This window comes from Symsagittifera roscoffensis, chromosome 9 (genome assembly GCF_963678635.1).
Source record: "Symsagittifera roscoffensis chromosome 9, txSymRosc1.1, whole genome shotgun sequence".
Classification (NCBI taxonomy): Eukaryota; Metazoa; Xenacoelomorpha; order Acoela; family Convolutidae; genus Symsagittifera; species Symsagittifera roscoffensis.
The window spans coordinates 6,336,843-6,363,340 of NC_087070.1; the positions used below are offsets into that span (position 1 = coordinate 6,336,843).

Sequence of the window (26,498 nt, forward strand, 5' to 3'; positions counted from 1 at the left end):
TCCCCATTCAAACCTATCCAAACCAAAGGTAGAAGAGTTCCCCTACATCTACTCAATAACGTAAAAACGGAACTAAATAGAATGGAAAAAGAGGGGCATATCGTAAAGTTAAACAAATGCGATGAAGATTGTTTTATAAGTCCAATAGTGATTACAAGAAAAAAAGACGGTAGCATCAAGTTGGCATTAGATTCGAAACTATTAAATAATCAGATATTCAAGAACAAGTATCAAATGCCAAACATACATGAACTGATCGATAATATTGCACTCCAACTGTCAAGCAAAGAGTCAGGGGAAGTTTGGTTTAGTAGTCTAGATCTAAAGAACGCGTACAGCCAACTACAATTATGCACAGACACTAGCAAACAGTGTAATTTTAGTATCGTGGGGGGGCAACCACTGGAACCCATAGGTTTTTAACTGGATTTTACGGATTGGGCGATATGCCAAACGAATTCCGGAGGGTGATGTATTCCTTATTGAAAGATATTCATTTTACCAATTGTTATATTGACGACATTTTAATAGCCTCGAAAGGTTCATTAAATGAACACAAAGCGATACTAACAAACATTTTAAACATTTTGGACAACAAGAATATGGCGGTTAAATGGGAGAAATGTGCATTCTTCCAAAAAGAAATCGAGTGGCTAGGTTTCAAGATATCAAACTTGGGCGTGAAACCATTGGTGGGAAAGTCAGATTCGATTAAAAACCTACCAAACCCCAAAAATATATCTGAACTTAGGTCTTTCTTTGGGTCGATCAATCAGTACATGAAATTCGTCCCGAATTTGTCTTCCCTAAGTTCTCCCCTACGACCACTTCTCGTAAAGAAATCAGTCTACCAATGGAATGATGAACATACTAAAGCGTTTGAAGAATTAAAACAACAGATAGTGAACATAACAGAGAATAATCATTTCGACATAAAAAGGATGTCAAGACTAAAGACAGACGCCTCTCATATAGGCTTAGGAGCTACCCTAGAACAATGGGATGGGGAAAATTGGGTAACAATAGCATTCGTCTCCCGATTTTTAAACAACCACGAAAGTAAATATTCGACAAACGAACTTGAATTGTTGGGAGTAGTCTGGGCTACAGAACACTTTAAAAATTACTTGTATGGTGCTGAATTTGAAATTGTAACGGACCATAAAGCATTGTTATCAGCATTAAATGCAAATCAGGGTAACAAAACTATGCATAGCAGATTAACCCGTTGGGTAAACCGACTTTTACCATTTAATTTCAAGATCAAGCCCATGCCGGGAAAAGAAATGGGATTTACAGATTTATTGTCGAGACTACCTTCAGGAAAAGCACTCCCAACATCACACTATGATAGCGAATTTGTAGTGGCTACAGTACAAAAGATTGTAGAAAACCTCTCTGTAAATAGCGATTGTAAAAAGAATAATTGTAAAAAGAACGAAGTGTATAATCCATTAGATGTAAATACGATCAGTAACTTGGATTGTAATAATCCAATAGGCGGAAAGAAAGAATTATCGCTAAGCATCCAACGGTCGTTCTTCTCGAATATTCTGAATTACGTAAACGACACTATCAGAATTTGTAATTCCAATCACTCGCGTTCAGAGTCTTGCACAAGCGGTTCTGTTTCATTCAAAATTTGACTTCAATTACTTTCACTTATCAGACAAAACTTTTTTATTCTTTCTTGCCCAATCAGTACTATTAATCAATCAGTCAATAAATTCAGATAAAAAAAACAGTTACAAGAGTTTATTACATCGGTCAACTTGTTAAAAATTTCCCTCAGGGCAGAAAAGAAAGGAATCTTTTTTAATTTTAATAACGATATAATGTCAGACTTACACAAGAAATTACTGGCCAAGTACACGGGAGATCTCAGATTGCCTGACAACCCGTTATCACTCTCAGATCATTGCTCAAATAAGCTTATTAAACTCATGACGGACGAAGATAAAATCCTCAAGGAGGTAAAGAAGGCGGTACAGGAAGGCAAACCATTGGACAAATTCGGAGCCTACTTAAAGAACTTCCAGAGGGACATTCACGTGAAAGAAGGACTGTTATTTAACGATAACAAACTGATAGTGCCGGCTGCATTAAGATCACCATTCCTGTCCTTTCTTCACGAGACTCACCCAGGACAGTTCGGGATGAAAGCCCTGGCAGAAAACATCTGGTGGCCACACCTATACAGAGAGATCTACAATCACGGAAAGAATTGCACTCAGTGTATAATGGCCGGTAAGAACCTAAAAGTGTTACTAGGGACGAACAAGACTGAGAAATTACCGATTCTGACCGAACCAAATGAAGAAGTAGATTTAGACTTTGCTGGCCCATTGGACAAGAGTTGGTGTAACTCAAAATACCTTTTGTTATGTATTGATCGCTTTTCAAAGTTTCCGTCTGCAAAGGTAGTGAACAATACCTCGGCTTCTTCAATTTTAACCTCCATGACAGATTACTTCCACCTTCACGGATTTCCAAAGTCCATTAGAGCTGACCATGGGTCATGTTTTACTTCGTTTGATTTTAGAAACTTCTGCGAGAAGAACAACATTAATTTAATCCTATGTACGGTCGGTGATCATCGATCCAACGGAGTAGTAGAAAGACTCATTTACATATTCAAAGCTAAGCTACTGGCAATGTCGTTCAACGATCCAAAACCATCCTTAAATACGGCAATTGATAAAATTATTTGGAATATACGTTCGACGAAACACTCATCCATTGGATGCTCTCCTTTCTCAAAACATTTTAATAGATATCCCAATACGTTCTGGAAGTCTTTGGTCTCTCACGCAATTAGTTTAGACAAGGGGAAATCAATCCTAACAAATGACAGAGCACAAGACTGGGGGGCTGACGACGGGTTCGAAGATGGCTATCTGGAAGACAGAGCAATAGATGAAAGAGGGTACGAGAGCGACCCTGCTGACAAAGTAGATAGAAATCTCCAGCGAACCCCACTGTCAAATCCTTTCAGCCAAGGAGGTAACTGGTTTAGGAAAACAGTTAACAGGAGGGAAGGCGAACCGTATTTTAAACCAGTGGGGAGTAAACCTCTGTCAGACACGAAACATACGGTCACATTAGACAGCGGACATGTGATAAGAAAATCTGACTTAGCTTTTAACAAAATCTAACCAGCAGCTCCTAAGACATTCTCGGCAAGACCGAATTCGCTAATCAATAGTAATGATTTAGCAGGCAAGCGAAAAAGAAACTCCCCTTCCAAGAGACGAGACTCAAATATAGGAGGCCCTTCGACGAGTTACACACCAACGGGTGGAAATACTTGCAAAAAGAGGAGAACCTTCATCACGAGCTCGAAAGGTTCAAAAATCGACTTTAATAACCTAGATTCTTCTTTAGAGTTGGACCTTTGGGATAAAGTCATTGATGACTACTTGGGCACGGAAGCGGAAACTGTATGTAATACACCGACTGTTAACCTTCATAGTGATTTAGATCAGCCAAGGAGTACCGTACAAAGCCAAACAAACACTCAGACAACAATCACTATACCAACGGGCACAAGTGACGACCCAATTCGAGTGGATAGCTCTCCGGAGAAGACAGTGGAGACACCAAAGACCCCGATATCCTCAAAACTTCGTGCAAGAAGAAACCCAGGCCCCCGAAATTCTACGGTGATAGGCGGTTTATCTACCAAGTGACGCTCGGAACGGAGACCATTAGTGCAGTAGACTCCGATGACGAACCGCTAATTACGTTTTCCGGCGCAAAGAGTCCACGACCTAATTTAACGCATAGTACGACGTCCCCCTCGGATTATCTTACACCCATTGATGAGATCCCACGTCATACGACTCTGGTTGCTGAAACCACACAAGATCAATTCTCAACACCCTCCTCTCAGGCGACAAGTACCGCATGGGTATTGCCACCATTGGTAGAAGTTACCAGTAATACCCAGGATGATGATGGCAGTGACATATCCTCGGGCATTGACACCGATGTAAGAAGAGAGGCAGATAACTTCCATGTTAGATACAACACTACGGTCTTAAACTCTGAAAACTGTTAAACTATGGTAACATGATATCGTATGTATTTGCTTTAGCTTTTATCCATTGGATAACCCAAAATTTTTTTTTATTACCTAGTTAGTGATTTAGTTAGTTTGCTTTAATTGTACAATTGCTACATAACCCCAGTTGTACATATCATTTTGTACATTCAGTGTTGATATCTGTGTAAACCTGTAAGTAGCCTGTATATATTACCATATAATCACCTCCATTGTAATATGTACTCTTTGTAAAAATCCATTGGTGCTAAACGTGGTTACTTTTTGTTTCTTCTTTGGCCCTAGTGGAGCGAGGGGAGATGGAGTATATGTGTGATATTGGCTACACCGATGAGCGGGCAGATATTAATTTTTGTGCAGTGGGGAATGTTGTGATTCAGAATTTTTAGTATGTTATAACCTTGACCCCTAGTATCTAATTACGTACCAGTCAATGTTAACTCTACGAAGTCCAGTGGACTTCGGATCACTAGTTGCTCTTTTTAGACTACAGTCAGTTTTAATTCAACCAATACTTTTATTCTCTTTTAACCTTAGTTAGATACATTAGTTACCAGTGGTACATCTTAACTCTTTATTACTTTAATTGATTTTTTTTACTTCAAGTACTTTTCAAATTATCATGATTTCGAGTTTTATAGTCAGTATAACAATTTTTAAAATTTTTGATTATTGATTCTCCTCAAAAACACGATGATTTTTACTCGGGTAAAACAATTCTTTATAATTACGCTATTGTCAGCAGTATCGCTCGCTTTACTCGCTAGAAATTAGACGGAAAATCAAAATTTTCAAACCGGTTTTTCTTGACACAGGTCATTTTTTTTAGGAAAATTTTTAAGACGTTCGAATCTCGACTGAAAGGATTTTTAAATGATAGATCACCCAACTCACCTCGATGATTATTTGTGGTTTAAGATTTAGCGAGTAAACTTTTAAAAAACTAACACACATGAAATACAAAGTTCCTCCCCATTTTCATTGATTGAAACAATAATTCAAACTGAGTGGAAAACAAATCAAAAAGAAAAAACCTAAAACAAAGTTTCTCCCGATTTTCGATGGAAGGAACCAAAAGAAAAACAAAAAAAGATCCTGCGAAAAAATGGTGTGATTGTAAATATGCAATTCGGCGGCATCAAGTAGAACTTGAAAAATCTCTTGAATCGCCTGTATCGACAAATATTGTCAGAACATTGGAAAACCTGATAGCTAAAATTACTACTACAGAACTTTAAGTTATTTTTTCAACAATTTGAACAATGAATTGAATAAAGGCAATACCGAAAGTTGATGCCATTTAACGTCTCGATAGAGGAAAAAAGCCGACGCAGCAGAAAAAATATGGTTTCATTAAAATTTCTTAACCATTTTAAGTCCCACCAGAGTGTAATCTTGTGATTCGTTGTACAATTGTTATGCACGTGCCTTGTTAAGCAAGAAGAAAAAACAACAACCACTGCAACATCGACAACTGAGCGGACATTTCATCTCAAGCAGTGCTCGTATTTGGATCAGAGCTCGTGTTTGGAGCTGAACTCGTGAGTTTGGAGCAGAGCACGTGTTCGGAGTACAACTTATTTGTGGATTGGTGCTCTTGTTGTATGGAGAGCCGGTGCTTGGAGCTCGTGTGTGTTTGGTACAGAGCGGGTGCTTGGAACTCGTGTTTGGAGAGGAACTCGTTTCTGGAGCAGAGTGGCCCTTGCTCGGGAAGAGTTCGAGTTTGGTTCGAGGAACGCTCGTGATATCATGAGGCGGACTCAGAGAATTATCAAACGGCCTAGTTATCTGGAGTATAATTCTGATTCGCACCTCAGTGTTTCCAATACCAGCGGGTTTGAAGTGGAAGACTTGTTACTGCGACTTACAACGTAGACTACTTTCGGAAACTCTCAATCCATTGGATGCACTAAACCAAGCAATCATTGACGAAAAAGGCTACTATAACCACCTCAAATTAACCAATATGACTAGATCCTTCAACACGACAGGAAATAGTGGGAGAGTGTATAAAAACTTCAACAACGTAAAAAAGGAACCAAGCTTGAACATAGAAAGATCAAATACTTGTATGAAATGCGTGAATGCGTTTACCAAGGGTCATCTGAATGTGTGTCCGGCGAAAGAAATTGTGTGTAATATTTGTAAATATAAAAGACCTTTCGGAAAACTTTGTAAATCGAAAGGAAGAAAACCCGCTGTAAATATTGTAGATGAAGCTGTAAATAGTCAGAATTGTTCATATTCCCCAGAAGACCTTCAGGTAAGGAGCGAAGAAATTTTTTGCGGAGTGATTAACGCTTGGACTGAAGAGGGGATAAGCGATAATGATGACTATTCCGTTCTCAACATCAGAACAATCTACGATACCAATGGTTTGGAAACCAAGAAACTTGTCAACATCGGTTTGGGAGACGATGCAATAGTCAACTTGAACATTCCAGTGGATTCGGCAAGCCCAGTGAGCTTCCTGAAACAAAATGTACTTCACGAATTGAAGTTGAGAAACCCACATTTGAAGATACAGCCAGTTGAGAAGAAAACGAGAGAACTATATTGCGGATGCACCAACGACACAATCAACATCATCGGGAAAGTGGTAGTGAAATTACAATCCGATGGATGGATCGCGGACGAAACCCCATTTTTTATCACTTCTGGACACGAGAGGAACATCCTGGGAAACGACAATCTCCCGAGAATTGGAATAGAGATAGCCCAACGACAGCCTCTACTACCCGTCAACAACATATCACGCCCAGAGTTGTGTAAGTTAAATAACTATTCAGACACGACCCTTAATCTGTATCATAAGTACAAAAGGTTATTTAACAGAGTGGGAAAAATACCATTGGACAGAAAAGTTACTCATTTCCACTCCCCATTCAAACCTATCCAAACCAAAGGTAGAAGAGTTCCCCTTCATCTACTCAATAACATAAAAACGGAACTAAATAGAATGGAAAAAGAGGGGCATATCGTAAAGTTAAACAAATGCGATGAAGATTGTTTTATAAGTCCAATAGTGATTACAAGAAAAAAAGACGGTAGCATCAAGTTGGCATTAGATTCGAAACTATTAAATAATCAGATATTCAAGAACAAGTATCAAATGCCAAACATACATGAACTGATCGATAATATTGCACTCCAACTGTCAAGCAAAGAGTCAGGGGAAGTTTGGTTTAGTAGTCTAGATCTAAAGAACGCGTACAGCCAACTACAATTATGCACAGACACTAGCAAACAGTGTAATTTTAGTATCGTGGGGGGGGGGGGGGGAACCACTGGAACCCATAGGTTTTTAACTGGATTTTACGGATTGGGCGATATGCCAAACGAATTCCAGAGGGTGATGTATTCCTTATTGAAAGATATTCCTTTTACCAATTGTTATATTGACGACATTTTAATAGCCTCGAAAGGTTCATTAAATGAACACAAAGCGATACTAACAAACATTTTAAACATTTTGGACAACAAGAATATGGCGGTAAAATGGTAGAAATGTGCATTCTTCCAAAAAGAAATCGAGTGGCTAGGTTTCAAGATATCAAACTTGGGCGTGAAACCATTGGTGGGAAAGTCAGATTCGATTAAAAACCTACCAAACCCCAAAAATATATCTGAACTTAGGTCTTTCTTTGGGTCGATCAATCAGTACATGAAATTCGTCCCGAATTTGTCTTCCCTAAGTTCTCCCCTACGACCACTTCTCGTAAAGAAATCAGTCTACCAATGGAATGATGAACATACTAAAGCGTTTGAAGAATTAAAACAACAGATAGTGAACATAACAGAGAATAATCATTTTGACATAAAAAGGATGTCAAGACTAAAGACAGACGCCTCTCATATAGGCTTAGGAGCTACCCTAGAACAATGGGATGGGGAAAATTGGGTAACAATAGCATTCGTCTCCCGATTTTTAAACAACCACGAAAGTAAATATTCGACAAACGAACTTGAATTGTTGGGAGTAGTCTGGGCTACAGAACACTTTAAAAATTACTTGTATGGTGCTGAATTTGAAATTGTAACGGACCATAAAGCATTGTTATCAGCATTAAATGCAAATCAGGGTAACAAAACTATGCATAGCAGATTAACCCGTTGGGTAAACCGACTTTTACCATTTAATTTCAAGATCAAGCCCATGCCGGGAAAAGAAATGGGATTTACAGATTTATTGTCGAGACTACCTTCAGGAAAAGCACTCCCAACATCACACTATGATAGCGAATTTGTAGTGGCTACAGTACAAAAGATTGTAGAAAACCTCTCTGTAAATAGCGATTGTAAAAAGAATAATTGTAAAAAGAACGAAGTGTATAATCCATTAGATGTAAATACGATCAGTAACTTGGATTGTAATAATCCAATAGGCGGAAAGAAAGAATTATCGCTAAGCATCCAACGGTCGTTCTTCTCGAATATTCTGAATTACGTAAACGACACTATCAGAATTTGTAATTCCAATCACTCGCGTTCAGAGTCTTGCACAAGCGGTTCTGTTTCATTCAAAATTTGACTTCAATTACTTTCACTTATCAGACAAAACTTTTTTATTCTTTCTTGCCCAATCAGTACTATTAATCAATCAGTCAATAAATTCAGATAAAAAAAACAGTTACAAGAATTTATTACATCGGTCAACTTGTTAAAAATTTCCCTCAGGGCAGAAAAGAAAGGAATCTTTTTTAATTTTAATAACGATATAATGTCAGACTTACACAAGAAATTACTGGCCAAGTACACGGGAGATCTCAGATTGCCTGACAACCCGTTATCACTCTCAGATCATTGCTCAAATAAGCTTATTAAACTCATGACGGACGAAGATAAAATCCTCAAGGAGGTAAAGAAGGCGGTACAGGAAGGCAAACCATTGGACAAATTCGGAGCCTACTTAAAGAACTTCCAGAGGGACATTCACGTGAAAGAAGGACTGTTATTTAACGATAACAAACTGATAGTGCCGGCTGCATTAAGATCACCATTCCTGTCCTTTCTTCACGAGACTCACCCAGGACAGTTCGGGATGAAAGCCCTGGCAGAAAACATCTGGTGGCCACACCTATACAGAGAGATCTACCATCACGGAAAGAATTGCACTCAGTGTATAATGGCCGGTAAGAACCTAAAAGTGTTACTAGGGACGAACAAGACTGAGAAATTACCGATTCTGACCGAACCAAATGAAGAAGTAGATTTAGACTTTGCTGGCCCATTGGACAAGAGTTGGTGTAACTCAAAATACCTTTTGTTATGTATTGATCGCTTTTCAAAGTTTCCGTCTGCAAAGGTAGTGAACAATACCTCGGCTTCTTCAATTTTAACCTCCATGACAGATTACTGCCACCTTCACGGATTTCCAAAGTCCATTAGAGCTGACCATGGGTCAAGTTTTACTTCGTTTGATTTTAGAAACTTCTGCGAGAAGAACAACATTAATTTAATCCTATGTACGGTCGGTGATCATCGATCCAACGGAGTAGTAGAAAGACTCATTTACATATTCAAAGCTAAGCTACTGGCAATGTCGTTCAACGATCCAAAACCATCCTTAAATACGGCAATTGATAAAATTATTTGGAATATACGTTCGATGAAACACTCATCCATTGGATGCTCTCCTTTCTCAAAACATTTTAATAGATATCCCAATACGTTCTGGAAATCTTTGGTCTCTCACGCAATTAGTTTAGACAAGGGGAAATCAATCCTAACAAAGGACAGAGCACAAGACTGGGGGGCTGACGACGGGTTCGAAGATGGCTATCTGGAAGACAGAGCAATAGATGAAAGAGGGTACGAGAGCGACCCTGCTGACAAAGTAGATAGAAATCTCCAGCGAGCCCCACTGTCAAATCCTTTCAGCCAAGGAGGTAACTGGTTTAGGAAAACAGTTAACAGGAGGGAAGGCGAACCGTATTTTAAACCAGTGGGGAGTAAACCTCTGTCAGACACGAAACATACGGTCACATTAGACAGCGGACATGTGATAAGAAAATCTGACTTAGCTTTTAACAAAATCTAACCAGCAGCTCCTAAGACATTCTCGGCAAGACCGAATTCGCTAATCAATAGTAATGATTTAGCAGGCAAGCGAAAAAGAAACTCCCCTTCCAAGAGACGAGACTCAAATATAGGAGGCCCTTCGACGAGTTACACACCAACGGGTGGAAATACTTGCAAAAAGAGGAGAACCTTCATCACGAGCTCGAAAGGTTCAAAAATCGACTTTAATAACCTAGATTCTTCTTTAGAGTTGGACCTTTGGGATAAAGTCATTGATGACTACTTGGGCACGGAAGCGGAAACTGTATGTAATACACCGACTGTTAACCTTCATAGTGATTTAGATCAGCCAAGGAGTACCGTACAAAGCCAAACAAACACTCAGACAACAATCACTATACCAACGGGCACAAGTGACGACCCAATTCGAGTGGATAGCTCTCCGGAGAAGACAGTGGAGACACCAAAGACCCCGATATCCTCAAAACTTCGTGCAAGAAGAAACCCAGGCCCCCGAAATTCTACGGTGATAGGCGGTTTATCTACCAAGTGACGCTCGGAACGGAGACCATTAGTGCAGTAGACTCCGATGACGAACCGCTAATTACGTTTTCCGGCGCAAAGAGTCCACGACCTAACTTAACGCATAGTACGACGTCCCCCTCGGATTATCTTACACCCATTGATGAGATCCCACGTCATACGACTCTGGTTGCTGAAACCACACAAGATCAATTCTCAACACCCTCCTCTCAGGCGACAAGGACCGCATGGGTATTGCCACCATTGGTAGAAGTTACCAGTAATACCCAGGATGATGATGGCAGTGACATATCCTCGGGCATTGACACCGATGTAAGAAGAGAGGCAGATAACTTCCATGTTAGATACAACACTACGGTCTTAAACTCTGAAAACTGTTAAACTATGGTAACATGATATCGTATGTATTTGCTTTAGCTTTTATCCATTGGATAACCCAAAATTTTTTTTTATTACCTAGTTAGTGATTTAGTTAGTTTGCTTTAATTGTACAAATGCTACATAACCCCAGTTGTACATATCATTTTGTACATTCAGTGTTGATATCTGTGTAAACCTGTAAGTAGCCTGTATATATTACCATATAATCACCTCCATTGTAATATGTACTCTTTGTAAAAATCCATTGGTGCTAAACGTGGTTACTTTTTGTTTCTTCTTTGGCCCTAGTGGAGCGAGGGGAGATGGAGTATATGTGTGATATTGGCTACACCGATGAGCGGGCAGATATTAATTTTTGTGCAGTGGGGAATGTTGTGATTCAGAATTTTTAGTATGTTATAACCTTGACCCCTAGTATCTAATTACGTACCAGTCAATGTTAACTCTACGAAGTCCAGTGGACTTCGGATCACTAGTTGCTCTTTTTAGACTACAGTCAGTTTTAATTCAACCAATACTTTTATTCTCTTTTAACCTTAGTTAGATACATTAGTTACCAGTGGTACATCTTAACTCTTTATTACTTTAATTGATTTTTTTTACTTCAAGTACTTTTCAAATTATCATGATTTCGAGTTTTATAGTTAGTATTACAATTTTTAAAATTTTTGATTATTGATTCTCCTCAAAAACACGATGATTTTTACTCGGGTAAAACAATTCTTTATAATTACGCTATTGTCAGCAGTATCGCTCGCTTTACTCGCTAGAAATTAGACGGAAAATCAAAATTTTCAAACCGGTTTTTCTTGACACAGGTCATTTTTTTAGGAAAATTTTTAAGACGTTCGAATCTCGACTGAAAGGATTTTTAAATGATAGATCACCCAACTCACCTCGATGATTATTTGTGGTTTAAGATTTAGCGAGTAAACTTTTAAAAAACTAACACACATGAAATACAAAGTTCCTCCCCATTTTCATTGATTGAAACAATAATTCAAACTGAGTGGAAAACAAATCAAAAAGAAAAAACCTAAAACAAAGTTTCTCCCGATTTTCGATGGAAGGAACCAAAAGAAAAACAAAAAAAGATCCTGCGAAAAAATGGTGTGATTGTAAATATGCAATTCGGCGGCATCAAGTAGAACTTGAAAAATCTCTTGAATCGCCTGTATCGACAAATATTGTCAGAACATTGGAAAACCTGATAGCTAAAATTACTACTACAGAACTTTAAGTTATTTTTTCAACAATTTGAACAATGAATTGAATAAAGGCAATACCGAAAGTTGATGCCATTTAACGTCTCGATAGAGGAAAAAAGCCGACGCAGCAGAAAAAATATGGTTTCATTAAAATTTCTTAACCATTTTAAGTCCCACCAGAGTGTAATCTTGTGATTCGTTGTACAATTGTTATGCACGTGCCTTGTTAAGCAAGAAGAAAAAACAACAACCACTGCAACATCGACAACTGAGCGGACATTTCATCTCAAGCAGTGCTCGTATTTGGATCAGAGCTCGTGTTTGGAGCTGAACTCGTGAGTTTGGAGCAGAGCACGTGTTCGGAGTACAACTTATTTGTGGATTGGTGCTCTTGTTGTATGGAGAGCCGGTGCTTGGAGCTCGTGTGTGTTTGGTACAGAGCGGGTGCTTGGAACTCGTGTTTGGAGAGGAACTCGTTTCTGGAGCAGAGTGGCCCTTGCTCGGGAAGAGTTCGAGTTTGGTTCGAGGAACGCTCGTGATATCATGAGGCGGACTCAGAGAATTATCAAACGGCCTAGTTATCTGGAGTATAATTCTGATTCGCACCTCAGTGTTTCCAATACCAGCGGGTTTGAAGTGGAAGACTTGTTAATATCACAAGATAACAATGACCGCGTTAATGTTACACCGACAAGCAATGGCCGCACAGGATTAACTCACGCCATGCAAGACCTGCAAATAGAAGGTGTGATACCAGAAACTGATCCGAATCTTGAAAGCCATGACAAAGACATAATGATGGAAGCATTCGGTGCGTCACTTGACAAATCAACTTGTCTTGATCATTCGATTTGGACTGAAAAATGGGTGAAAAGTGTACGGTTGCCAAAAAGACTATAAACTTTGCCTAATGGTAACATTGGTAGGAAGTAAGTGGACCTCCAGACACATGAACTGAAGCTTCTTTCTAAAACTGCTGATTCCACTTCAGAAAGAGTTCTGGCGATGAGTCGTGTTTTGTTACAAAGAGATCCAATGATCAAAGCATCAAAAGACATTCGAACACTTATTGGACGGCGCAATGAAGACTGGAAGGAAAACAAATTCGACAAGTTGTTGGCGGAAGCAGTGAGATGTGGCAAAAACAAACATATAAATCAAGATAATTTGGACGACAAACATGTCTCGAAAGTGTTTGCTTCATTTATGATGAAAGGCAAAGTGAGAAGTGCTATGCCGTGGCTCTCGGAGAGAGCAAGCGGGGGTGTGCTTGATACGATGCAAGAAGTGAAGAAAGGTGTGACCGTTTTAGAGACTTTGAAGTCAAAGCATCCAGAGCCACACAAGTCACATCTCTCTTCGCGATTGCAAGTGCCAGCTTTACGCGACTTTGAAGATGTTATAATCAGTTCTGTTTCAATTGAAAAGACGACACGTTCTTTGCAGGGCAGTTCGGGAGCTTCGGGAACAGATTCTGAGCATTGGCAGACGGTTTAATTACGTCATGGGGCTCACAGTTCACACTTGAGAGACGAAGTTGCAACTCTCGCCACAAAAATGTGCAATCAAATCTTACCATGATCGAAAGTGCGAGCACTGGTTTCTGGAAGATTGATTGCGCTTGATAAATGTCCTGGCGTGCGACCTATTGGCATAGGCGAGTGTCTACGGAGAATAATTTGCAAAAAAGTGGCTGAGTTCACAAAAATTGACCTTGAAGAAACATGTTCGACTGATCAATTAGCTTGTGGGCTGAAAGCTGGCGTTGAAGGTGCAATTCATGCGTTCTCTGATGTTTTTGATGACAACAAGGAAGATGGCTGTGGCATGCTGTTGATAGATGCATCAAATGCTTTCAACTCGTTCAATCGTGAAACAGCGTTGTGGAATGCTCGAATATTGTGGCCTAAATGTTCTAGATTTCTTTTCAATACTTACAGAGGCTTCGCGTCGCTTTTCGTTGCTGGCGCCGATGAAGTGATATACAGTAGGGAAGGAACCACACAGGGAGACCCACTGGCAATGTTCTTCTATGGTGTCACTCCTTCCCCTGATTCGGAAGTTAAAGGATCCGAACAATGTGTTACAAAGTTGGTATGCTGATGATTCTGCGGCTATACCAAAACTCAAGAAATTGGAGATATGGCTCAAAAAATTGATTGAGGAAGGTCCCGCCTTCGGTTACTTTCCAGAGCCTTCCAAAAGTTTTCTGGTTGTCGATAAACAATATGCTGAAGAAGCGCATCACATATTTGACAAGTACTGGGATGCATTGAGTGTCCGGTATAACAAAAACTTGATCGCTTCGCCAACTTTTTGTGATGGTTGCCAGTCACCATTCACCCTACGGCATGCGTTAGATGGCAAAAAAAGGTGGTTTCTTAACTTAACGGCACAATGAGATTAGGGATGCTGTCGGCGACTTAGCTTCTTTAGTGTGGAAGGATGTACAGAGAGAGCTTGTTATTAGAGAATACAACCCGCAAGATGAGACACCCGCATTAATTGCAGATTTGTTTTGTCGTGGAGTTTATGTTAGACAGGGGGGAGCGTCTTTTGATTTTCGTGTCTCTGACACCGACGCCATCTCCTATCAGAACAGAAGCCCCATGAGTGTTTTGCATTCAGCAGAGGTTGAGAAAAAGACAAAATATTCAGACGCGTATCAGGAAAGACATATGTCTTTCACTCCTCTTGTCGTGTCTGTTGATGGGATGCTTGCTCCAGAATTTGCAAGTTTCCTTCGGAGAATAGGAGAAGCATTATCTACCAAGTGGGAGAAACCCTATAGTAAAACTATGAACTGGGTGAAGTGCCGGCTGTCGTTTGCCGTGCTCCGTGCTTCCAGTGTGTGCTTCCGAGGCACAAGGACCAAGTGGAGGAGTCTTGGCTCAGACCATGATTTCTTACCCTTGAGAAATATTTACGGATGTTCTACAATGAAGAGAAATTGGCTAGCTATGTGCAGACTCTGCTAGTAATATAAGACGTGGACCTAAACGAAACAAAATGTTGAAAAAATGAACCAAATAGATAATTGACTGATTTAACCTTTTAAGTCCCACCTGAGACTAGAATGAACAACACTCGCACTCTCAACTACTATGTGGAAGCAAAAAAAAATCAAGAAAACAGTTTCAAAAAAATCTGTGCTGTGGCAACTAAGCCAACAAATTTTCGAGCAGACACGTCTTGAGCCCAGAAAAATGATAGGAAAAATAAAATTAAAAAATTTTAAGTCCACCTCCCTGAATCTACAAAGAACAACACTTGAAAACGGATCAACACCCGAAAATCGATCAAAATTAGCCAGACATTAGTGAAAAAAAAATTTTTTTCATTAGCGAACAGAAAACAGAAGAAGTTTTTTCAATACTTTTTTGTTAAAACTAACCAAAGTTGGAGTAACTCAACAAATTCATTAGCAAACTTTGCAGACAGCAAACCAACTTGACATTGCAAATAATCAACTGGTCCAGCAATTTATTAAAATTGACAAAAGTTTAAATTTAATAAATTCTGATTTGCAGACAATTCAGGCTTGTTTTGTTCTTGTTTTTCAATTGAAATAACTACTAGTTTTCAAAGCAAAATGTAAAAAAGCGATAACCGATATTTAAAACATACTGTAAGATTTTTAAAACATACTGTAAGACTTTGTCCATTCTTAGAAAAAAAACAAGAAGCAATTGAAAAAAAATCAATCGGAAATAAGCCGACGGAAGTAAAGCCGACACTCCAAAAAGATACAGAAAAATTTCGGCACAAAAAATACTATTAAAAGAACTCATAACTGACACTTAACATGCTCGTACTCAGGGGCTGATCTAGGATTTTCTCGAGGGGGGGGCGGATTTTCAAAAAATTTTCGAAAATTTTGACGACCTTTTTTTTTTTTTTAGGTCGATCAGATTGATTTTCCGAGCTTTCCCAAAGCAGTAAAAAGACCCTGTTGTGGTCAAATTTTCTGCGCCGCAGGCAATTTTTTGAAAAAACAGGTCAAAAAAGCCGTTTTTGGGCACTTTTTGGAAAATTTTGACAAAAAAAAACGCGTTTTTTTGGCGCGCGCTCCCCCTCAAAATTAGTATATATTGGCGCCGAAGGCGCCTTTAGAAAAATTTTAGGGTCGGTTGGCCAAAAATGGATTTCTTAAAAAGTATCAAAGGGGGGACCCTTTGGGTTGGCAGGGGTTCGAATCCCTGAGGGGGGGGGGCGTCCGCCCCCCCCGCCCCCCCCCCTAAATCCGCCCCTGCTCGTACTACATTCACCTCTCCATAAAAAAACGTGTAACAATTTTACGTGCGAAATCTGTGCCTTAAGTTATTTACGGTGAAAAAGTTTAGAGCCTGATTACAATACCCTTGCTTATCGCAAGGGTAATAACAATCAAGATTGCAGTAGATGTTCCAAGAAAAGTGTTTGAAGTGATTGAAACCATATAAATTTGAAGTTTCAAATATCATTGAATAATCACTTTCAGTCAGAATGATTGCGTGCGCTTTATGGAAGCGGATCTGATCTATCTTTTGCCATCAAACCGCCGAATGACAACTATTTTGTACACCGACGCTGATATTGAACACAAATTTTGGCTACAGAAAGATGTGACATCGGTTGGAAAAAGTACTGAATCGATCTTATTATAACACATAAATTGGCTTGTGTACTTTACGATTGCAAGGACAACCTACAGTTTCTGCCCACACTTTCAAGAAAGGTAGGAACTATGAAACTTCGAATCATGGATCTGGTTTTCGAATAAAAAAAATAATACCTTTTTTAGTAGCTGTATTTTGAGATAATCTTTTTTGTTATAATGTTTTATTTTTTAGAACTTCGGCTTTAAATGTGCAGATTTATTTGATTAATTTTTACTTTAAATAATTTACTTTATTACAGCCCCTGTATTCAGTAGGTCCAGGCAAAATGAAAAAAAAGGTAGGGTTCTTTATGGTTCATTTCATTAGCTGAGAAATAGAATGGCTCCGTGACATTACAGCTCCACCAAAATTAGTTTTTTTTATCTTCTACAACCAAGATTTTTTTTATCTTCTACAAACAATTCGTTGTCAGCAATGAGGACTTGAATTCCAATTGCTCGTATTAAAAGCTGTCATGTATAAATATTGTATCGTTTATATTAAACAGTCAGCAAAAAACTTCAAGTTTAATAAATAGTCAAAGTGTTTCTCAAAGTTGCAACTCCACAGCATGACGAAGCATAGACGATCCAGGTACTCACTGCAAGGTTAGACTCACATGGATAAGACACCATCCTCTGGACAGGTGTCCAAAATGTATCCTCACTAGGAAGATGAATCACTTCGGCTGATTTGAAGGTGATAAGAAAGATTCCAGTTACTACGTACAGCAACGCGTTGATTGTGAGTTTAACTCCAATACCATTCTTCGTTTGTTTCTAAAACAAACAAATGGATTTAAAAAATAATAATCAGATTCTGCTTTGATTTAGATTGTGAACATAATTTGGAATTTGATGAGAAAAATTGAAGCAAAAAAAGTTAAAAACTAGTCAAAAAACACTGCAAATTATCTAGAAACGATTTTTCTTGTCGTCGTGATTTTAACCTTAATCGACGATGGTTGCATAAGATATCATACTAAAGCTCTAACAGTTGTGGCACGGATTCCAATCAAAAAGAGAAGTTTCAGGTAGGTTTCTCCTTAGTGTCGAGAAAAACTGGCCCAATTTTTGCTACTCAGACTCAAATTTAGCAAAGAGCGAAGAGTTCATTAATAACAGCTGGCTAATGTAATTTAAAATAGATTTGTAATCTGTAGGTTTATCGGCTGCAAGTCCATTCACTTAGAAGAAACAATCCTTAGAAAACTTAAAAATAACTTCAAAATTTTATCATGTTTTTGCAATGATAACTGTGGACTAAACATACTGTACTCGCACCGTATCCCGCTATTCTTTTTAGTGTCATAATTTATGCATCTAGATGATTTATACATTAACCAATATACATTATCAAGCAACTCCAATATTCAGCCCTCACCATTTACAAAAATAATAATCAAAAACAACTTCGACTGCCGAACTGACTTGATTGAGTGTGGATTCCAGCTGTTGTCTCTGATCTGTGGTCTTCTGCAGAGCCCTGTCATTCCTCGCCCATCTAGTGAATCAAAAAGAAACAAATTAAAATTCAATTGTAGACATGACACAGATTCGACAGTTGCTTACAGATTCAAACTTTATGCAGAAAAAATTAATTATCGAGAAAAAAATCAAGGAAATTAATTGTGGATATTGAGCCTTCATAAATTGTGACAAAACAACAATAACTCGTTTATATCAAAAACACACTACAAAAACAATAATTAGACGTTTTAATGCAGATTTCAAATTTCAATATTTTTTTTTCGATAATAAAACTGTTAAAATTGGGAGCTTGAGGTAATCCGATCATCGCTATCTTTTCACGGTTACATGACAAAAGATCCCTTACCTTAAGATCCCAAACGAGAAGATCCCATTCAATAAGATACCATTCCAAAAGATACCTCGTTCTAAAATCGCCCACGACATAAGATACCATAATAAAATAACAAAGAACCTGAGAATTGAAAATAAAGCGGTTAATCGATCAAAGCAAAAACAAAGCGTCGGTTAAAATCAAAGAAACGGCAAAAATTTTGCTGCACAAATTTCGAACATGAATGACCTTGCTAATCACTTGGCCTTTAAAATGAAACTCAAACTTCAAAACAGCTTAGACTATAATTGAACTTGAAAAGGATTTCCAATTAATCAAAACCAACTTTGCTAAAAATGGCCTGATTTTCCAGACAATTCAAGTCGGTACAAAAATGAAATTGAGTTTTTGCAAAATTCTAAAGCTTTCAAATCATTTTCATTACGAATCACTTGCCGTTCTATTTGATAAAAAATATCAATTCTCAATTTTGATCAATTTTTTTTCGCTAGGCGCAATACTCAAAGGGCCGTCAGGCCCCTACCTCCAACCTAGCCTCCCGTCAATAAGAGCAATTGCTCTGGGATCAAATTGCTAGAAACAGCATTTTCGAATGCGAGTCGTAGTATTGCGTTTCGGCGTTCTCCGGGAGGGTGCAAGGAGACGTCTATAAAAAAGTTGATCAAACAATTTTAAATTTAGGAAAAATTAGGCAAAAACTATAACAAAATTTAATAGGTTAAATGGGCAAGTGAACGGATATAAGACAATAAGTTAGAGTCTGTGTATGAACTTGTTATCTGTTGAACTTTTTCATTCAGATCACGGTACTTCTTCCGGGATAAGTTGATAGTGCCGCTGGATGCCTTCAAAATGTTGAACTTTTGATTGTAGGAATCCAGTTGAATTTTTTCGAGAAACGTATGTATTGAAGGATGGCTGCCTTGAAACAAAGCGGTTACACCTAGATGCCACCCTTCAACTGCATTTGTGGTTCGGGCTAGACCACACACAGCATTTTGATAATGGTTCCAAAGAGAAATAGGAAAAAGTGTTTTTCGGCCAATCAAATCCCCTCTAATGTAAGTTTTTTGGAAATTAGCAGTGAGCTCGTCTAATTTTTCGAGATCGTTTTGTGAAATATCCAGTTTGGTTGCCACACTGCATATTTCCTCAATGACTAGGTCGAACCCCATTTCCACTTTTGACTCCGGAACAAAACTAAGCGCAGGAATCATATTCAGCGCTAAGACTAGCTCGCTGTTTGATTCGTACGTCTTTTTAAGGCCCAATTCGGATATTTTTCGCATAAAACTCTGACAGAGGTGAAAATAGCATCCCTTAATGTCAGTTTCGTAATGAGAGGTAAAAGCACTCAGAGCCGCAATTTCAAAGTCGATCAAAATTCTTTCAGGGGTTACGTCACCGATAAGCGATTTGAGTGCGGTTAGGAATTTGTTATAGGTTGATAGGCGCTTATTGCTAAGCAGAGCGTAGACGCAAGGTGGATAAAACCCGCCAATCTGAATGTGTACAGTGTACAGCTGGTAAAACTGACTGGGGCAAATTTTGAATGTACCGTCTACAAGCCAGGTTTTGTTGTACAATTTAAGTGCATTGAGGTTCTCAAGGTCGCCAAAAATTAATATGCGCTCCGTATCTTGTTTTCCGCTATCAAAAAGACAAAACTGCTTAAAACGATCGGGTATTTCGAAATGACGGTCATCTGTGGCAATAGTGGGCAGGGATGTCGTTTGTTTACTTCTGTTTAAAGTTCGCGTTAGCGCCGACCGGGAGGGCAAAGACAGTTGGGTTGCTTTTTCGTCCTGCACCAATTGCAAACTAGCTGCGATTATCTGGCTGTTTACTGGATTTAATTGATTCCTAACTGTCTCCTTCATATGTTGAACTAGTTGCCGAGCAACTAGCGCGAACCTAATTGAGGTATCATTACTCTAGATTTATTTCTGCTTACACTTTGATCATGATTTTTTTTTCATAATTCATGGGATCTTTTTAATTGGCATGGGATTTTATGGTATGGGCGATTTTTATACAAGGGATCTTTTGGTATGGGCGATTTTTATACAAGGGATCTTTTGGTATGGTATCTTTTGTCCTGACACCCTTTTCACAGAGTTACTTAAGAGAATTTATCTCCATATTTTTTATACATAAGGAAAACATTGTTTTTGGAGTTCTCAAACTAAGTACTGGGAATCGATATCCCATCGGTTCCAGCTTTGTACATCAACCGGAGTGATCAATAGTTTTGGAAACTATAGAGTTTTCAAATACATTGTTTTCGGATCCAACGATGTTTTGGTTTATTCCACGGGTTGTCATAATATTCTTGAACAAGTACATTTAGATTTTTAACCTGGCAAACTCCTGTTGGGCGCTTATTGATTCGGAAAGCTTTCTCAAATCTCTTTCTTTTTCCCTGCATTCTCTCAGTTTCTGCGTCAGTTCAGCCGAGTTTCTGTCCCACAGGCGAAGCACAAAACTGACAAGAGTAGATTTGAACTCCTTTAGGAGAGCAAGAAACAGGATGGCAACAAGAAGCATGACAAAATCTGAAGAAAAAAACAATTTGTGGCGCATCTGGCTGTGATGGTGACCAGCAATCTTGTGAGGTGATTGTAAAGTACTCATAGCTTAATGGGCTCATGATTAAGTAAGCTCTACTTCGGCCTTAAATAATTGATTTCCGGGTTAGATACTTCTGACTGTGTGACTTAAAGAACAATAGACATAAAATAATAGCTCGCTTCTCGTCTTTAAGATTCATTATAATATACTTCAAGTCAAAAGTGTGATCACAAGTACGATAAAAACTATGATGTCAGACGGACAAATTGATTTGTCTGTGCAAACTCCTACATTTTCTTCTTCCTTACCTAAAAATAACTAAAAAAAAACATGAAATATCAAGGTTCAGGGGCGGATTTAGGGGGGGGGGGGGCGGACGCTTCCCCCCCCCCCCTCAGGGATTCGACCCCCGGCCGACCCAAAGGGTACCCCCTTTGATACTTTTTCAGAAATCCATTTTTGGCCGACCGACCCTAAAATTTTTCTAAAGGCGCCTTTGGCGCCAATATATACTAACTTTGAGCGGGAGCGCGCGCCAAAAAAAACGCGATTTTTTTTGTCAAAATTTTTCAAAAAGTGCCCAAAAACTGCTTTTTTGACTGTTTTTTTTTCAAAAAATTGCCTGTGGCGCAGAAAATTTAGCAAAAATAGGGGCAAAACAGTGCTTTGGGAGAGCTCGAAAAATCAATTTGGTCGACCTAAAAAAAAGGTCGTCAAAATTTTGGAAATTTTTTTGAAAATCCGCCCCCCCCCGCTCGAGAAAATCCTAGATCCGCCCCTGTCAAGGTTTAAACCAATGCATCTGTCAAATACATTTTGACACAGAATTGTGTCGAACTAATGGGATGAAAACATCGAGAATTTTATGGAATCGGATTTTCAAAATCTTCAAACATCTGATAAAAAATGATATAGCAGTTCCATGGGTTTTTATATAACTAATTGGCCACAAACATAGCGTTTTACGTTAACTTTTATTTGTCAGTTTATTTAAGTACAGCGAGCAGGTTTAATTAATTGATCAAATACTGAGACCAATAATTTCCATTTACTAGGTCAGGTATGTTTATCAAGAAAAATAGTTTCTACTTTTTTTGGCCACCCCAGTTCGCATACGGACTGTTAATTGGAAATCTCGAAAACCTCTCACTGTTCAAATACTCCGCGACCTGAGTAACAGACTCCATTCTAGACTTAACTGCCCTCAGATTGGGATAAGGATCCAGGATGTCTGGATACAGAGTGACGTTGTAATCCAGCACAGTCCAAAGGATGAAATCGGCTATTGTGATTCGATGGCCACACACCCAATCTGCCCCATGATTCACCATGAATGTCTCAAAACGGGAGAATTTATCGCCTGAAACATAGAAACCTAGATCATGATGCTTCATTCTGATTGGATGAAATTGACAAATGCGAAAGAAATCTGAAGCTTACAATTTCAAACGTAATAGCTCATTCAAAGTTTTGGTCATTTTGGGCCACATAACAGTAAAGATCCCGAGCCCAAATTGTGGACAAAATATCGTGAATTTCGAAGGTATTTTGCTCCTTTGTCGAGCTCCTAAGATATTTTCTGAACATAGTTTTACATGCAAATTACAAGCGACGAAGTACCGTTGGAAAACTATCAAAGCACCCTGGCGAATTGTGGATGTCAGATTATTCAACAAACTAACTTTAAATCCCTTTCTTGTTTTTTATTGCAACAGTTTTTCAAACAGGTTAAGAAAAATTGTCCGTTTTATTTGTGCATTCATATGAGAACGTTTTGTTTCTTCTACAACAGTAGTTAATCATCAAAGACTTCAGTAGTATTGTAATCCGCCGTGTGTCCTTAGGGGGGGGGGGGGTCTTTTCGACGGTAGGGGTTTTTGGGGTCCTACCAAAAGTAGGGTCCAAAAGGACCCATCTTTTTTAAAGACCCCAAAGTACCCTGCCCGAAATAAAAAGACCCCTCTCTTAGGACACCCGACAGACAAAATACTTTGGTATTTATTTTCGCGCGGTGGTTAAATTTAATCCCTTCCAAACTTTCCCACCACTAAATAAGTATGGGTATATCCGGCTGCGGTTTTCTCGCTTATTTTTATCTAAAAGCTAATCCTTTTCGTTCATATAAATATGAGTTTACATAAAGTACCATTCATATTTCCTTTTAAAAATTTTTGGTAATTATTGTTCGTTTCTCTTTCTTATTTTATTTTCAAACTTATTTCCAAGTCTCCCTTATTTTCGACTTGCACCATTTTGATTCTTTTAGCCTTACTATTAGCTTACTTTGGAAAACTAAATACGCAATCGTTCGCTCCTGCTTCAAGGGTAAGTTGCAATTACCAGTCTCTTTTGCGCCGGTCTATTTAACTTAAAACAATGTTTGTTGAATGTTTTATATTTACAAATGTACAGCCGTAATTCCAAGTGACAAGGCAATTTAGCCGACATTTTCAAGTGAAAAAATTTATTGATCAGTTTTATCAAGTTTTCTCCTTTTTTTTTGACTAGAACGAACAGACACTTCTGTTAGAATGAATGGGTTATTGATAGGCGGAGGGTCTCTTGAACTGCTAGCTGCGCTTTCTTCTTGAAGCTCTTCCTCCGTATAGCTTTCTTGAAGAAAGCCCCAATCTGGGACCCGGAATTCCGGTGATTGCCAGCTTTCACTGTTTTCGCTGCTATAAGTCGGGGTATTTGTCAACTGTGAGTTTGCCCACTCGCTTTCTTCCGCAATGGCCTCGAAGAACACATTTTCTTCTGTAGACCTGTGTCCAAAGGGCAATGTAGCTATCCCGTCGAATAGTAAGAACCGCTTACTATCGAAGGGTGAAAGGGCAATTCGGTTCTGCGCTATGGTTATGTTGGTATGGGCTTTCGATTTTATTGAGTAGTTGTATATACGAAGGGTTTTTCCACTCAGTAATGTTTCCCTGAACCTCTGGTGTGTAAGTTGCTGCTGGGAGTGTTGCACTACTCCTTTTGCACTCCTCTTGCTAGTTGAATCTAAATGAAGAACAAAGATTAGCCCATAAACATATTTTAGCTTTGTAAGCCCATAAAAATTCGCAAGCCCAGTTCTAGTATTAATAACGAAAACGGTTCCCAAATCTGAATATTTTGAAGACTCAATATCTAATAACATTCCAATTTTTTCAATTCCAAAAAGTTTAAATATCTTAATTCATTCCAAATTATAAAAATTCCAAATCGTGTCATTATCAAAAAATCATTCCATGTCAAAATTTTAAAATTGTTCTTGTCAAAAGTTACAAAAGTGCGTTTGTGGTGAGTATTTGTTTAAAACATTTTAAATGATGAATGGTTCTTCATTTTAAGTTTTTAAATGAAGAATCAGAGCCTTTTAGGGCTAGTTATGTCTAATTAAATTGACAGGGATCAACAAAAGTTATTAATTTGGTCCCAACAAGATCCAAACCCCCAATGGATGGAACCTTTAATGCAAAGAAATGGAGGGGACTTGGAGAGGTGCTTTTTTTTCAATACTAACCTGCATATTTCAACGAGTAGAGCTTTGGTTTCAACGCGATGAATTCTGCAATGATTTTTCCCGCCGCCTCGTCCTTAAATTTCAATACAACCTTCTTATTCACATTGCTGAATAAGAAGTGATCGCTTGGGTAGTTGGAAAAATCAAAACTATCGGTCAGTTTTTGCAGATCTGCGTATACGTCTTCAATTTTTATCGCATAAATAAACGAATCTGTGTCACTGTATAGCAGTTCAAGGTTCATGCTTGCTTTCATTTGCCGATAATGAAAGTAAAACATGAATTTTTTCGACAAATCCAAAATACTTGCACCAATTATCATGGGTTTGTCCCACAAAATACTCGTTACAGCAAAACAAACAGTAGCAACTTCCTCGTCGATTATCTGGAAGCTTTTCATCGTGCTCAAAGCTGTTTTTTGAAGCAATTCTCTTTCGTTTCTAATAATTTCTAGTTTTTTGCGTCCTAGTTTTGATTCCATAGTTTTACCGAATGCTGAATTTACGATGAGCTTGTAAAAGTTCTCTTCAAGCTTGTTGCGCGCTGACATTCTCAATTGAGTGTTTAAATCGACAAAGGGCTCCATCCATCTACCTTGACGAAATTTTAAGACCTTAATCAATTTGGTAACTCTTAAGCCGAGTTCTATGTAGAGTTTTAATGTAAGGTAGTGCAGAACGTAGCCTTCCTTTGGATCTAATGTTTGAACCAGTTTTGGTACCTTTGGTAGCGACGTGACCCCCATCTCCCATAACATCTGTATTTGCTCGTTACTTAGTTTATCCGTACCGATAACTTCACGTGAGGGGGCTAGCGGGTAGTCTGCAAAGTAATCTTGAAGTTCTTCAGGTATACTGAGATCCTTTTCCAAAATGTATCCCCACTCAGATTTATCGTCGGTTTGCAAAATATATTCGAGACTTTCCTCAACTATTGAGAAATCTTTGATGGGAAGGGGACAGTGTTTCATAATACCCCCGTATAAATTGTTAGCGTCTATATTTAATAGATAGCTAGAGGGCTCTTCAGGATTGTAGTCTTCGAGGTATTTGTTGTTGGCTTTAAAAAAACGGCGTGCATATATCGATGACATCCCTCCCCGTATCCTTTTTTGAACCATTTTCAAATGCTCCCTTTCTGTAAGTAACTTGAGGTCTGCATTGCAGACTTTTAAGAATGTATCGCCCGAGAGGTTACTAGCCGTGAAGTAGCATGCACAATCTAATCCGTACGTTTTGTAACAAACTTCACGAAAGGCTTCGAATACTGAAGCGAGTAGTAGTACGTCCGTTGCTAGGTATACATCATGGTACTCGCCTAGTGATGCGCATTTCATTTCGGCGAAAACTTTAATGGCATGGTTGTACTGATTTTTCGAAAACTTATTTCCCCTCCCTGTAAAGTTTTGCTCCACATTTTTGTAGGTGGCAGTCGGGTTTCTCGAAATTTTTCCAAAACTGCTATAGTATGAATACGGGTAGAAACCTTTATGTTTTAGCAATGCTATCTGTTCTGCTGAGTAACCAAGTTCTTCAAAGTAATTTTCCAGTAGGAAAAATTTTTCTTCCGGCAAGTATTCGACGAGTTTTTAAAGGGGGGACAGCATGAATTTAAAGGAGTCTATGAAACGTAGATTTTCATACACTTTTTTGAGTTTTCCGTTTTTATCGGTGTATGATTTGATATAGACCGACATAGTGAGTGATATATTCTTCTCCTCAGTGGAAGGGATCACTGAG

General features: G+C 38.6%; 3 protein-coding genes across 3 annotated transcripts in view; 1 reads left to right on the plus strand and 2 right to left on the minus strand.

Moving 5' to 3' along the window:
* Positions 1-26,498, plus strand: part of LOC134853964 (AH receptor-interacting protein-like) — a 567,995-nt gene that overhangs the window by 228,571 nt on the left and 312,926 nt on the right. The gene's annotated exons all lie outside the window — the stretch shown is intronic.
* Positions 17,384-21,227, minus strand: LOC134854689 (uncharacterized). The gene is made up of 3 exons (XM_063871044.1): positions 21,040-21,227; positions 18,287-18,359; positions 17,384-17,635 (listed from the first exon to the last, which is right to left on the minus strand). Exons 1-3 carry the CDS (start codon positions 21,225-21,227, stop codon positions 17,384-17,386), a joined length of 513 nt encoding a protein of 170 aa, XP_063727114.1.
* Positions 22,186-26,498, minus strand: part of LOC134854487 (glutathione S-transferase Y1-like) — a 42,296-nt gene continuing 37,983 nt past the window's right edge. Inside the window, exon 3 of the mRNA XM_063870755.1 lies at positions 22,186-22,611. Within this exon, the coding sequence (XP_063726825.1) occupies positions 22,337-22,611 (275 nt within the window). The 3' untranslated portion in view covers positions 22,186-22,336. The remainder of the gene's footprint in view (positions 22,612-26,498) is intronic.

Bases quoted from the DNA above. Each gene is read 5' to 3' on its own strand.
- LOC134854689 (XM_063871044.1), bottom strand. From the start codon at position 21,227: ATGCTTCTTGTTGCCATCCTGTTTCTTGCTCTCCTAAAGGAGTTCAAA. The intron at 18,360-21,039 runs GTTAAAAATCTA...TTGATTCACTAG, and splicing joins GCCCAACAGGAGTTTGCCAG to ATGGGCGAGGAATGACAGGG. The intron at 17,636-18,286 runs GTCAGTTCGGCA...TGTTTGTTTTAG, and splicing joins TGGAATCCACACTCAATCAA to AAACAAACGAAGAATGGTAT.